This window comes from Lampris incognitus, chromosome 2 (assembly GCF_029633865.1).
Source record: "Lampris incognitus isolate fLamInc1 chromosome 2, fLamInc1.hap2, whole genome shotgun sequence".
NCBI lineage: Eukaryota > Metazoa > Chordata > Actinopteri > Lampriformes > Lampridae > Lampris > Lampris incognitus.
This window is the reverse complement of record NC_079212.1, coordinates 127,693,402-127,706,877: the sequence shown is the minus strand read 5'-3', so window position 1 is coordinate 127,706,877 and position 13,476 is coordinate 127,693,402. Positions and strand designations below refer to the sequence as shown.

At 42.0% G+C, this 13,476-nt stretch overlaps 2 protein-coding genes across 2 annotated transcripts; one reads left to right on the top strand and one right to left on the bottom strand.

Moving 5' to 3' along the window:
• The first annotated feature begins 1,156 nt into the window (after positions 1-1,156).
• LOC130131963 (cadherin-like protein 26) lies at positions 1,157-10,425 on the top strand. The gene is made up of 14 exons (XM_056301693.1): positions 1,157-1,279; positions 2,046-2,168; positions 2,627-2,776; positions 2,892-3,033; positions 3,131-3,294; positions 6,083-6,214; positions 6,635-6,817; positions 7,255-7,565; positions 7,702-7,844; positions 7,963-8,187; positions 8,304-8,540; positions 9,299-9,384; positions 9,990-10,082; positions 10,225-10,425. The coding sequence occupies exons 1-14, from the start codon at positions 1,157-1,159 to the stop codon at positions 10,423-10,425; spliced, it is 2,313 nt and encodes a 770-aa protein (XP_056157668.1).
• Positions 10,426-11,244: 819 nt separating this feature from the next.
• Positions 11,245-13,169, bottom strand: LOC130108333 (protein LSM14 homolog B-like). Its single transcript, XM_056275239.1, has 8 exons — positions 13,043-13,169; positions 12,714-12,877; positions 12,474-12,603; positions 12,149-12,331; positions 11,930-12,007; positions 11,713-11,841; positions 11,479-11,593; positions 11,245-11,380 (listed from the first exon to the last, which is right to left on the bottom strand). Exons 1-8 carry the CDS (start codon positions 13,167-13,169, stop codon positions 11,245-11,247), a joined length of 1,062 nt encoding a protein of 353 aa, XP_056131214.1.
• Between the last annotated feature and the right edge of the window lie 307 nt (positions 13,170-13,476).

The window sequence follows — 13,476 nt, the reverse complement described above, 5'->3', positions numbered from 1 at the left end:
ATTCATACACATGCATGACACGTCAAGGGTTATAACTCAGCCTTTGCTTACCCCCCCCCCCACACACACACACACAACCCATGACTATATATGTTATATGTAGGTGTGTGAGGAACAAAAAGCAGGTTCTCCTCTGTCTTGACTCACGTCAGCAAGGCAGGACACAGAATAGGCCAAGTTGGCTTTAAACTTTAAACTTGCACGATGTTCTTCCTCCACCTCTTGGTAAGTACTAACCCTGAGTAAAGCTATTTCTCATATAACCTTATCTGACATGTGGCAAGATGACCACTGATGACCTATTACTGATATTTCTTTCACCGATGATACAGTTCAGTTTAGTTAAAGTTGACAATGAACACCTGGTTATCTGTTCACCTTGTGTGAGACGGTGCTGTGGGGGAACAGCATCACCTGAAAACCATCTCATTTTAGAAAGCAGAACAGGTTTGCTGTACATGACAAACTTTAACGAGAAAAAAATACAAGCGGTAAGTTTAATTGTTGACAATTATCTGTCCTTTGCTGCATTTTTGCTGATGAGGTTTTTGTGCCTCTTAAGCTGTATTTATATTTTGCCCTTATATTGTTTAGATCGCTGTACTTTTTATCGCTAATATTTTTTATGTATGCATCACTTTGAGGTTTGACACAAGTGCAATTTCGCTGTGCTTGGCACAATGACAACAAAGTTCTTGAATCTCGAGCACCACAGCAAACAAAAAAAAAGTTCCCAGCACGTCCCCTAAAGGTCCTCACCGAACGTCCGGTAAATATCATTGTGTAGGGTTTTCATTATGTCACGGGGACGTTATTGCGGGACGTCCCTGTAACGTTCCAAAGACATTACAGGAACATTAGGAGAAAGTCCTCTAGACGTCCCCGTGACGTCCCGCAATAACTTCCTGAGGACATTACAGGGACGTTAGGGGAAAGTCTTCTAGATGTCCCCGTGACGTCCCGCAATAACTTCCTGAGGACATTACAGGAACATTAGGAGAAAGTCCTCTAGACGTCCCCGTGACGTCCCGCAATAACTTCCTGAGGACATTACAGGGACGTTAGGGGAAAGTCTTCTAGACGTCCCCATGACGTCCCGCAATAACTTCCTGAGGACATTACAGGGACGTTAGGGGAAAGTCTTCTAGACGTCCCCATGACGTCCCGGGAACGTAATTGTGGGACGTACAAAGAATGTCCCGAGGACATCATAGGGACAATAGGGGAAAGTCTTCTAGACCTCTTCGGGACATCACAGGGATGTCTAGAGGACTTTCCCGTAATGTCCTCGGGACATTATTGCAGGACGTTCGGAGAGGACGTGCTGGGGACGTGCTGGGGACATTTTTTTGTTTGCTGGGTGTTATGTTTGGATGTGTGTTGTGTAAGGAGTGTATGTATGAGTAAGTAAGTAAAGTACGGAGCACAGGACAGGAGTAATGCTCAATCGTTTCTTCTTCTCTTCTCTTCTGACTTACGTTACACGCGACAGGGCATTCATAACATTGGTGCTACCTACTGGCGTATGCATCGAACACAACACTGGGACACTGCTAGTCTAACGCTTACAGCATTTACATTCATTTACTGTTTCTCGATCTTTATCAGAAGTTTACCAGTAAACTCCATGCTGGGTGTGAGGGGCATGAAACCAAGTTTCATATGCTAAAAAGGGCCAAACGTGAGGTGCAAAGTACAATAATTCACAGTTTAAGTGTGTACACCCCATTGTTGGAAGCGGTTCACCAATTACGCAATATTTGACGATACTTGGACAAGATCTTTCATTGTTAAGAACCCTAAACAACATAAATCACAAACTGCTGGTTGTTGCTGAGAAAACAGTTGCTGGGTATTTTTGAATGAATGAAACAGGAACCATGCCTGCTTCCCAATGACTGCTGGGTAGGGTCCAGCATCCCCGCGATAAGCGGTTTGGATCATGAATGAATGAATGAAACATGTTTATTGGGTGCATAGCATCTCTTATGGCTGGCCAGCAAAACACAGTACACCCGTACTCTGTGACCTTTGTCATTTTGCAGGCATATGCCGTCTTTAGTGTGCACTGCTCAGAGCCACAGAGCCGTCAGAAAAGGGGTTGGATCATTGACAGCTTTACTATTGAGGAGGGGCACCCGGGGCCCTTCCCATATATGTTGGGCAAGGTGAGTAAACTGCAGTGAAAGTAAAGTTTGTTTGCTCTTCACATTCCTAATCAACCCCAGTCATTTTGGAAGAGTGACTGGCACTTCTGTTAAAAGATGTTCATCTGGGGTGTCTGGGCGGCGTAGCGGTCTGTTCCGTTGTCTACCAACACGGAGATCGCCGGTTTGAATCACCGTGTTACCTCCGGCTTGATCGTGCATCCCTACAGACACAATTGGCCGTGTCTGCGGGTGGGAAGCCGGATGTGGGTATGTGTCCTGGTCGCTGCACTAGTGCCTCCTCTGGTCGATCAGGGAGATCAGCACAGCTCGGATGAGTGGGGTAATTGGCCAGACACTATTGGGGAGGAAAAAAAGGGGGGGGGTCTTCATCTGCTTTTCTAATAAAGCTCTCAAGTATTACAAACATTTAGCTCCAACTGCCAAAGGCTGACTATAATACATGTGTTTCATCGTAGATTAGCATCGAGCGGAAATATCGTACGTATTTTGACCTCTATGGGGAGGGAGTAGATGAGGAGCCAAAGGGAGTTCTCTCAATAGAGAAAGACTCTGGCATTGTCTTCATACACAAAGCTATGGACTACGAGGACAAGGAAATGCTCAAGGTGAGATGGTGTGCATACTGGATTAATTGTCTGCATCCAGTTGCATCAGTGACTTTATTATGAAATGCTATTCATCTGTCATGACTCACTGCAAATTGATTCCTTCATCCCATAGCTGAGATTTGAGGCCAGGAAGATGGACCTATCACTGGATACCAAATTAGGGTTTGAGATAAGAATACTGGACATCAATGACAACCCACCGCGCTTTCAGAGAGACATATATGAAATCAGTATAAAAGAGTCAGAAGCTCAAGGTAAACCATATACTATTGACATGAAGGTTCAGCAGGGAAAGTGCAGTTTATTAAAGAACAATCTAAACTGTTCTGTCACCCCCCCTGCCCCCAACTCGCTCCCACCTTGTGACTGTGTTGGCCAACGACAGAGACCAGGCAGGTTCGGCAAACTCAACTTTCCACTATGATATCGTATCTGTGTCTCCAAACCCACCAAATGCTGAGTTCTTTATTGATGACTCTGGAGCCATCTCATTCAAGGGTTGTCTGGATTATGAGGTGAGTACCCAGTTTTCTTAAATTTCAATATTATTGTGGTTTTGATTATCAGGAACAGCAGAGCAGAGATAACACAGCCAATAGTGTTACCACCTTACCTCATGAGAATATGTGAGAAGCAGGGCCGTCGCAAGGGGGGTAGGGGGTGCGAGGCCCTGCTCATTGACATGAATGCACATAAATCATGGTCACACACAGCTATTCTAGTTCTACTTCGCACGTAATCTCGGTGTAATACATTTTTAGCAAGTACAATAATAAAGCATCATCATGCACTTAATCTCAGCTATGACTTTTTGCTATTATAGGTTTTCAAAGGAAAAAAATCAGCTGTAAAACTATTGGCTTTACATTATCAAGTCATCTCAGCTGTCACCTTATCTTGGCATGTTGGAGTATGACAGTATGTTACAATTCAATATTTCAGGTCTATAGCCTACATTTCATTCAGATTTTATATAATTTCTTGGACCGGTCATTGCATATAGCCTACGGTCGCAGTCACATGCACCCGCTAGCTTTGGACACCTGCTCAGCCACCACATCTCTGGAAGTCTTGATGAATTTATCCAGCGATCCTCGCAGTGACTTATGAAATTCTTCCTTCCTTTTAATTTTTTTTTCTTTTTATCAGCACCCACCTCGTGTTTCCAGAATCGGTCGGGCTATCGTGCAGCTGACATTGTTTCCCCTTCTCCGTCTTTCTCACAGTGAGCAGTGAGATGGAGCAAGCACTACGTAATGACGCAATATCGAAAATGAAAAAAACCTGAATAATTTGTTAAGATTTTTTTCACGTGGCCTTGACTATACAAAATTGAACTGACACACAGGAATTTCATTTTAGAAGCATGTTGAGTCAAGAACAGTCATAAAAAATTTATATATATATCAACTGCAGGATTACAGGCCAGGCCTGAGGCGCTGTAGGGTTGCACAGCCTATGCAATGGTTCTGGTGAGAAGAGACATGTTATCCTTCCTTAACACCATAACTATTTGTAGTATTCATGCAGATAACTTGACGTTCCAGCTTTGGCTACCAAATAGTCTTGTAACAGCCACAGATATCTGCTAGCCTCTTTAAGGTGCGAGGTGGGGATGTCCTCGAGCACTTTTTGAAATTCATATTGAACTCCACCATTCCTGACTTTAAACTTAGGTGGGACAAATATGGTTACTTTTACCTGAATTGACAGATATGAACTAATCAGTCGTGAAACAGTCAGATATGAAATAATCTTTTTGGCCACATTTTAAATCTACTTACTATGTGTCGCTGACAGTTTATTCTTTGTAAATAATCACTTGACATCACATGAAGATTTGGTGCAAAGAGGAGAAAATGCTGTCTGAAAAGCCACCAATATTGTGTAAAATGCAAAATCATTCTGCTGTTTTACAGAGATAGATGTTTCTTCCAGAAATATATAAAATAAATTCAAACCTGTTGAGTAGGAGGTAAGATTTGATAAGATAAACTACATCAGTCCATTTAGGGAAAATGTAATTGTATTATATATATATACACTACCGTTCAAAAGTTTGGGATCACCCAAACAATTTCGTGTTTTCCATGAAAAGTCACACTTATTCACCACCATATGTTGTGAAATGAATAGAAAATAGAGTCAAGACATTGACAAGGTTAGAAATAATGATTTGTATTTGAAATAAGAATTTTTTTACATCAAACTTTGCTTTCGTCAAAGAATCCTCCATTTGCAGCAATTACAGCATTGCAGACCTTTGGCATTCTAGCTGTTAATTTGTTGAGGTAATCTGGAGAAATTGCACCCCACGCTTCCAGAAGCAGCTCCCACAAGTTGGATTGGTTGGATGGGCACTTCTTTGAGCAGATTGAGTTTCTGGAGCATCACATTTGTGGGGTCAATTAAACGCTCAAAATGGCCAGAAAAAGAGAACTTTCATCTGAAACTCGACAGTCTATTCTTGTTCTTAGAAATGAAGGCTATTCCATGCGAGAAATTGCTAAGAAATTGAAGATTTCCTACACCGGTGTGTACTACTCCCTTCAGAGGACAGCACAAACAGGCTCTAACAGGTACTATTTAATGAAGATGCCAGTTGGGGACCTGTGAGGCGTCTGTTTCTCAAACTAGAGACTCTAATGTACTTATCTTCTTGCTCAGTTGTGCAACGCGGCCTCCCACTTCTTTTTCTACTCTGGTTAGAGCCTGTTTGTGCTGTCCTCTGAAGGGAGTAGTACACACCGGTGTAGGAAATCTTCAATTTCTTAGCAATTTCTCGCATGGAATAGCCTTCATTTCTAAGAACAAGAATAGACTGTCGAGTTTCAGATGAAAGTTCTCTTTTTCTGGCCATTTTGAGCGTTTAATTGACCCCACAAATGTGATGCTCCAGAAACTCAATCTGCTCAAAGAAGTGCCCATCCAACCAATCCAACTTGTGGGAGCTGCTTCTGGAAGCGTGGGTTGCAATTTCTCCAGATTACCTCAACAAATTAACAGCTAGAATGCCAAAGGTCTGCAATGCTGTAATTGCTGCAAATGGAGGATTCTTTGACGAAAGCAAAGTTTGATGTAAAAAAAATCTTATTTCAAATACAAATCATTATTTCTAACCTTGTCAATGTCTTGACTCTATTTTCTATTCATTTCACAACATATGGTGGTGAATAAGTGTGACTTTTCATGGAAAACACAAAATTGTTTGGGTGATCCCAAACTTTTGAACGGTAGTGTATATATATATATATATATATATATATATATATATATATATATATATATATATATATATAACAGGTGGGTGAAAAGTATACAGTGCTGGTGGAGGCCAAGGACGATGGTGATGTAGTCAGCCTGTCAAGTTCAACTTCTGTCTTCATCCATATTGGGGATGGAAACAATCATCCCCCAGCTATTAGCTCACAAACAGTAGGTAGTCCTCTGGTCAATCCGTTTGGTTAATAATCTCACTAAGAATTCTGTAGATTATACACATACTTATGCAAATACAAACAATTAGCCACTCAAAACATACACAATGTTTTTGCTTTCAGATAGAAATCAAGCATGTCAAAATTCAGCCTCTTAGAATCTGAAATAAACAGCTTTATGTTTTTCTAAGTGACCTCTTTGCCTTTCCTTTGAAAACCTTCAGTAGGTTTTGAATGGGTTTCTGGGTTTCATGGACCTCATTTAACCCATACATTTGCAAAAAAAAAAATGAAATGACAGAAATTAAATTTATGAGATCACAAACACCGTTTTCATACTCATATAATTGAAGTAGATTGGCAGAAGAACTCTTGTGTCATGTTTCGTTGACCTCTCCACAATAAATCTGTGCAACAGGGTGCTGGCAAAGTCAAAGAGGGTGATACTGGTTTGTCTCCTCTCCGGCTACATGTTACTGATGGGGACGGCCCAAACAGCCCAGCATGGAAAGTCAAATACACCATCCAGAACAATGACGGAGGACACTTCAAAGTATTCACAGACCCAGATACCAATGATGGAATCCTGACAGTAGTAAAAGTGAGCATGGGTTGTCTGCATGTTTTGTTGACACCTACCTTTGGCCTGTAAAATTGCAATTACACATTTTTGTAATATGCTTCCCTTTGCGGTACTGCAGAACATATTCTAAAGCCGTGTGGACTGTCTAACGTCAATTAGAGAATGGAAATTTGAAGCATAAGCAGATCCAAGATCTGAAAAAAAAATCCATCAATTTTTGAAATAAATATGCTTATATATTTATTAACTGACAAGCTTTTTTTTTCTCCAATAATGACTGACTGCAGATCCTTAATACAGTTGTCCAAGAGATTTTGTCTAAGTGGGATGGTATTTCTCCATGCAGAGTAAAAGTGTCTAGAGCTCTTTTAGCCTCAAGAAGATTCACACGATTTATTAGATTAAAGGTTTTAAATTTAGAATCTTGATTTCATTTTCTGTCCCTCCAATTCCAGACTTTGGACTTTGAGGGGGCAGCAGAGAGAGAACTTCTCATCTCAGTGGAGAATGAGGTGCCATATTTCTCCTGTAAGGTGAAGGAAAGGACCTCTTCAGGCCTCTGGATAGTTGACACGGGTACGGTTGTCTCAGGCATGCCAAAGCCCAGCACTGTGAAAGTTGTCATTCGCGTAGAGGATAGAAACGATCCACCAGTATTCACTGTGGCTGTCAAGGAGGCCTTTGTGGAAGAAAATGCAGAAGTAGGAACCCTGGTGGAGAAAGTCACTGCAAAAGATCCTGACTCCTTTCAGCCAAGAGATTTTGTGTAAGTGGGATGACAGGTATCTCTCCAAGCAGAGTAGCAGTGCTAGAGATTGCTTTTATCCGGAAACTCCTCAATACAGAATGTTTTTACCAATTCTCCTCATTGGAATATCAAAATCTAATGCATGTGTCAACAGGTATATGATAGGTCATGATCCTGATGGCTGGGTTAAAGTGGATCCCCACACAGGACAAGTTACCACAGCCAAGATCTTGGACAGAGAATCTCCCTACATGGTTAACAACATCTACACTGTCATATTGCATGCAGTGGATGGTGGTAATACTTGCTGTAGGCGTGGTTATCATACAGGGATCATATATTTCCAAGCCTGTTCAAAGTGCTTAAAATTTCGACTCGAATTTACATTTTGTAAAACCAGTTTTGTTTTTGACAGATGAGCCACCTATGACCGGCTCATCCACGCTGTTGATACATGTAAAGGACCAAAATGATAATGCACCACAGCTGGCAGTGAACCACTTGCATGTGTGTGTATCTGACGACCCCACAACCAGCAACATCACAGCCATCGATCTGGATGACGAGCCCTATGGAGGGCCCGTCAGATTTGAAATGCTGGGGGATGTCACTGGAAAATGGAGACTGTCTCCTTCTTATGGTAGAAACATTATTTGTTTTATAGCCTATTTACCTCTAATATAGGAACTCTGTAATAAATATTTCAAAATCATTAGCATGGATTTTATTAACAGACATTGTATTAACTTTTCCCAGGTCATGTGGTAAACCTAGTGAAGCAACCCAGCATGTATGCTGGCACACACACCGTTGAGTTGAAGGTCTCCAACATACAAGGCCATTTTGCAATTCACAACCTCTCTGTGACAGCCTGCGACTGCTCTGTCATGCCAAACTGCTGGGAGAGCAGGGCAACGGTCACCAACATTGGCTACGAAGCCATCGTCGTAGCGTTTGCCTCCTTGTTTTTACTCCTGTGTAAGAGCGAGTCACGTTAGAGGTGTTAGGGGATAAAGAAGATACTTTTGTTCTGCTGTCAAGTTTTAAAATATTCCCATTTTTCCACAGTTGACCAAAGTATTGGGGAAGGGCGTGTTTTGTACACATAAACAGCCATGAGAGGTCAAGTTCATGTGTTTTTGTTTTTTTTTATCCCCCCCCCCCAATTGTATCCGGCCACTCTTCTGAGTGAGCAGGTCGCTGCTCCACCCCCTCTGTCGATCCGGGGAGGGTTGCAGGCTACCACATGCCTCCTCCGATACATGTGGAGTCGCCAGCCGCTTCTTTTCACCTCACAGTGAGGAGTTTCGCCAGGGGGACGTAGCACACGGAAGGATCACGCTATTTCCCCAGTTCCCCCTCTCCCCTGAACAGGCACCTCGACAAGCGTAGTGATCAGGATCTGGCTTCCCACCCGCAGACATGGCCAATTGTGTTTGTAGGGACGCCCAACCAAGCCAGAGGTAACACGGGGATTCGAACTGGCGATTCCCGTGTTGGTAGGCAACAGAAAAGACCACTATGCTACCCAGACACCACAGTTCATGTGTTTTAAACCTCAGCATAAAAAAAAATCGTCTAGTCTAGATCACTTCGACAATTTGATGTTCCCATTATCAGTGTTAAACAAACAGTTGGCGGTTGTGCCATAATTTAGCAAGGGGATTTGGTGAAATGGGGCAAGTGCTTGAAGAAAAAAAATATTTTTATTGATCCAACAGCTCTGCTACTGATGGCAATCTGATGGAAAGAGGAATTCAGTCCATTGCAAACTGACCTTACAGCTGGTGAAACTCTACTCTCCTCAAACACTGAGGCCCCAGGAAGAGACTGCCAGGTCATTTCTCAGAAGAGTTTAAAACCCGAAACAGTCCTTTTTCATACAACTATTAGTAACAACCAATATTTTCTTCCTAGGTACCTGACAGACTGCCAACAATACCCATTGCCAATTATGAACAAAACGAGCTACCAAATTGGGACAGATTGAATAAGTCAATGCAACAAACACAACACAGAAGAAAGGTGTAGACACCAACAGGTATTTCAACTCAGCTGTTGTGCGTTTGACCGAATATAGAAATAGCATGTCATCTTGTTTAATTTGACAGGTAATGGCTCAAACCTTTAGTTACCAACAAGGACCAGATGTGGGAAAACAGTTACTATGTTTTCAACTGCAATTCAACAAACAAGGTAAGATGAACCCATTAGGACCGAAATATCAAAGTGAAAAATTAACCACACCTCACTAATTTTCTGCACTTCAGTTTCTGATCATCTGATTTGACACTGTCTCCCTCAATATTAGATGATTTCACAATCTGTTCTCAAAAATGGCTACTGTCACCAACAGGTATTATGAAATAAGTAATGTTCATAGTCATTAGGTCTATATAGAAGGCAATTTGGTCTTTACTGTGATTTATGTGCTGTGCGTAGGTAATGGACAGGAGTACAATGGATACAGGAGTACACAAAGAGAACTCCAACTACTATGTAGCTAGCAAAGCTCTCCTGAGCCTGCTTCATCAGGTTAGTTTTGGATAATTGTCCGAATATGCTGTGTTACTGCACAAGGAGCTGCAAATGTGCACATTAGACTGATTCAGCAGAATAAACACTGAATTGTGAGATTTGATTTATAACCCCAACCACCCCCGGTCCACCTTTCCAGAGACTTCTTTCTCTCTGCACCACAGAGGATCTGGATGATGATCAGCCTCATCTGTATGCTGAAGAGGGACACTTTGACACCCTCTCAGAACTGGAGCCCATATCCCTTCCTGATGACTGCCTTGACCTCACCATGCTAGAGGACCTAGGCTCCAAGTTCAGTCAGCTGGCTAGCATTTGCAAACCACATGTAGAACATTAAAGATGTATTTATGGCATATGCAAGCCAAATGTATGAACTTCAATAAACAGCCTTTTGTTCACAGCTTGCTCTGCAATGATGGCCTCAGGCCATAACATTCTCTTAAACTTTAGATCCCACTTAAAATATATTCTTGCAGGAAGTGCAAATGGGAAATCATCCAGGAAGCATACTTAACCTCACAAATTAACACACGTTTTAAATGCAGAATGCCATTTGTTTGCAAAATAAATGTGCATGTCAGAACACCTTTAAGTTTAAGTGGATTTCAAAAAAACAAGACAATCGAATTCCACAAAATCAAGTGGCTTTTGCACACTGAACAGATTTGTGCATCTTAATAGCTACTGCACAGGGGCTTGATGTTCAAAAAGCTTTCATTGTTTAAACTTCAATTTACAAAACACCAGGAAACTAATTTTAGTAATTTTCTCAAAATTTATTAGTTATGGTTAGACAAGTTCCCCAGCATGTGTACTAAAAAGCGAAAAAAATAAAAAACAAAACCGATCCCCATCTGAAATTTGGATAATGAGGAGCTTATATTCAGGCAGTCGGATCCACCTTATAAATTTACAGTGAAAAAAAAAGCCATTTAGATCTGTTCATCCAAGAGTCCTTAGTTTCTAGATTTGAAAATTGCTCTCCCACTAAAAAAGTAGAAAATCCCAGAGATAGAGATTAAATTATACATCTTAGAAATTATATATCTTAAATTAACATCAGATGCTTGGGTGGGTGTATTCTTTCCAAACTTGAATACTATTACTTGTCTTCGCTTATAAACAGGAAAACATTTACAGTTGCCCACTACCCACTTCAGGCATGGGGTCGCTGATCGTTGTTGCTCTGCCCTCTGCGTACACGATAGCCTCTGAATCCCCTTCTCCTTGGGAAACTGCCAGGTATCCCAAATGTCTCAATGTTTAGCTTTTTCTCCTCTGCCCAGGTGGTTCTCCTAGGGATACACAAACTCGTTGCTGCAATTCACAAAAGAGAGTAAGCCAAGCACAAACAGCCAAGGCATCAGCATGAAATTAAGGGCTACATTACATGGACTTGACGTTTGCTGAGATGTTGTCAAAGAAGCATTTTGCCTTGTCATAGTACTTTTCACCAGGCGAGTCCTCTACTGCATCTTGGCTGTTCTGGGTCTCCACTCCAGAGTCTATCTTTTCATCCCCATCTTAAAAAAAAAAAATTGGCTGGAAATTATGGCAAGATGTCAAAGTTTAAATCTACCATTGTGGAATGCTCTAGTCAGTGATTGCAGGCTGATCAGCCTACCTTCAATTTCTTTCTTGAATTGAGCATTTGCAGTTTCAAAATCAAAATCAGACTCAAACTGCAAGGTGGTAGCCTTTGAATTTACCACAAGAAGCTGGCCTCTTCTAAGGTTCCTGGGCTTGCGAGTGCCTGCATGTTGGTACCAGAATAAAGTCATTTGAAGAGAACTAGAAAGACCATTCCAACATCAGTTTTTAAAGCCATTAGTATTTGAAACCTTGTTTTCGTCTCGGTCTCCGGTTTTCATTGCCTTGAGCTTGAACCTTGGCTGTACTATGCTGAGGTGGGGCCTGGCCTAAACATGGTTAAAGGTTGAGAGGTTTGATTTCTATCAGCTCAAGGGAGACAAATTAGAAGCCTACAGAGATGTCAAGTTACAGTAATTGAAAACATGAGGGCAAACAGCGCCATCAAAACAATAGTTATGTTAGCATACTGTTGGGTACATTCATCATCTGAGCCAGAGAGCCATCCTGGCTTGAATGCTGGGAGGAATGCACAGATTTTCTGGCCTGTTGGAATGAAGATGGTCCACTTTTCTGGCCAGTATTGGCCATTGGTACAGTCTGAACAGCCTGTTCTACCATTGGCCTTCTTCTAGTTAGGATGTGCTGGAATCCTGGTCCTGCAGGAATAAGAACAATTAGAGGGCTTCATCAGATCTGGACACACTGAGTGAGGCAACCTTAAACATGCATGTTGGACAAAAAACATCTAGCTTCACAAGTTGATCATACATGTCCAAGAGACCTGCACTGTACCTGGGCCAAGACCGGCTGGATACTGCTGGTTGCGTAGAGAGCTAGCAGCCAACTGGTTGTAGGAGGGCATCATTTCTCTATGGGGACTCCAGCATGGATGACACATGGCAGGCGAGCAGCCCATGGAAGACTGCAACAGGAAAGCAGTCAATTGAATGCCATTTACCAGATCAACACCATAATTTACTAGTCACACTGGAGATCATGTATAGCCAGCAAAGGTCCTTTGGTGCCACATACCTGTACAATAGCAGGGTCATGAGGCAAACCGTAGTGTGGTTTTGGTGGCTCAGACACAGTGATATCCTTTATATCACTTCCTCTGAAAATTATGTATTCATAAGTTTCATCTTTGGGTGGAACTGGTCTATCCGTAGGTCTGCCCTCTGTCCCATAAAATTTCACTGTGCAAAAAAAAAAAAGACATTGGGGAAAAAAAACGTGACCCATCTCTACCATGTGATTGCTTGCAAGGAATAGTCAGCTAACAGGTAGGGAAACAAAATAGTACAGGCTTACTCAGCGGGATGCCTACCATCAAGTCCAAAATCATGAAAAGCAAACTTTACCTTTGGCTAACGCAACTGTAGACTTATCCGTGTCGACAGAGGACAAAATTCCCTCATAACGTATCTGAGCCTTAGATATCAAACTTATTTTACTACCAACAAATGGGGTTCCTCCACCAGCACTCATATTTGCTCTTCTAACAAAATAATCTCTATTTCTACAGGAAACGTCGTGTGGTAGGGCTAGAACTATATCAAGAGTGCACACCGTAATTAATTACATCGCAGCTGCGCAATTAGTGACCAGCTGCGGTCTTTGTGGAGTTGCCAACGACACACCTCCTCGTATGTGCTACGGACCGGCTGGGAAAAGGAGAGAGCACCGAAGTCAAGCTTTGGCTAGACAGGAAATGCAGCAGCAAGGGACTTAGGAGCACTTGGAGTTTTGCCCAACTGTTACATAGCCAATAACCCGTGTGGTTACTAGAAGTTCT

Bases quoted from the DNA above. Each gene is read 5' to 3' on its own strand.
- LOC130131963 (XM_056301693.1), top strand. From the start codon at position 1,157: ATGACGTCCCGGGAACGTAATTGTGGGACGTACAAAGAATGTCCCGAG. The intron at 7,566-7,701 runs GTAAGTGGGATG...ATGTGTCAACAG, and splicing joins TTTCAGCCAAGAGATTTTGT to GTATATGATAGGTCATGATC. The intron at 7,845-7,962 runs GTAATACTTGCT...TGTTTTTGACAG, and splicing joins ATTGCATGCAGTGGATGGTG to ATGAGCCACCTATGACCGGC.
- LOC130108333 (XM_056275239.1), bottom strand. From the start codon at position 13,169: ATGAGTGCTGGTGGAGGAACCCCATTTGTTGGTAGTAAAATAAGTTTG. The intron at 12,878-13,042 runs GTAAAGTTTGCT...TTTTTTGCACAG, and splicing joins TACAGTTGCGTTAGCCAAAG to TGAAATTTTATGGGACAGAG. The intron at 12,604-12,713 runs GTATGTGGCACC...TTCCTGTTGCAG, and splicing joins ATGACCCTGCTATTGTACAG to TCTTCCATGGGCTGCTCGCC.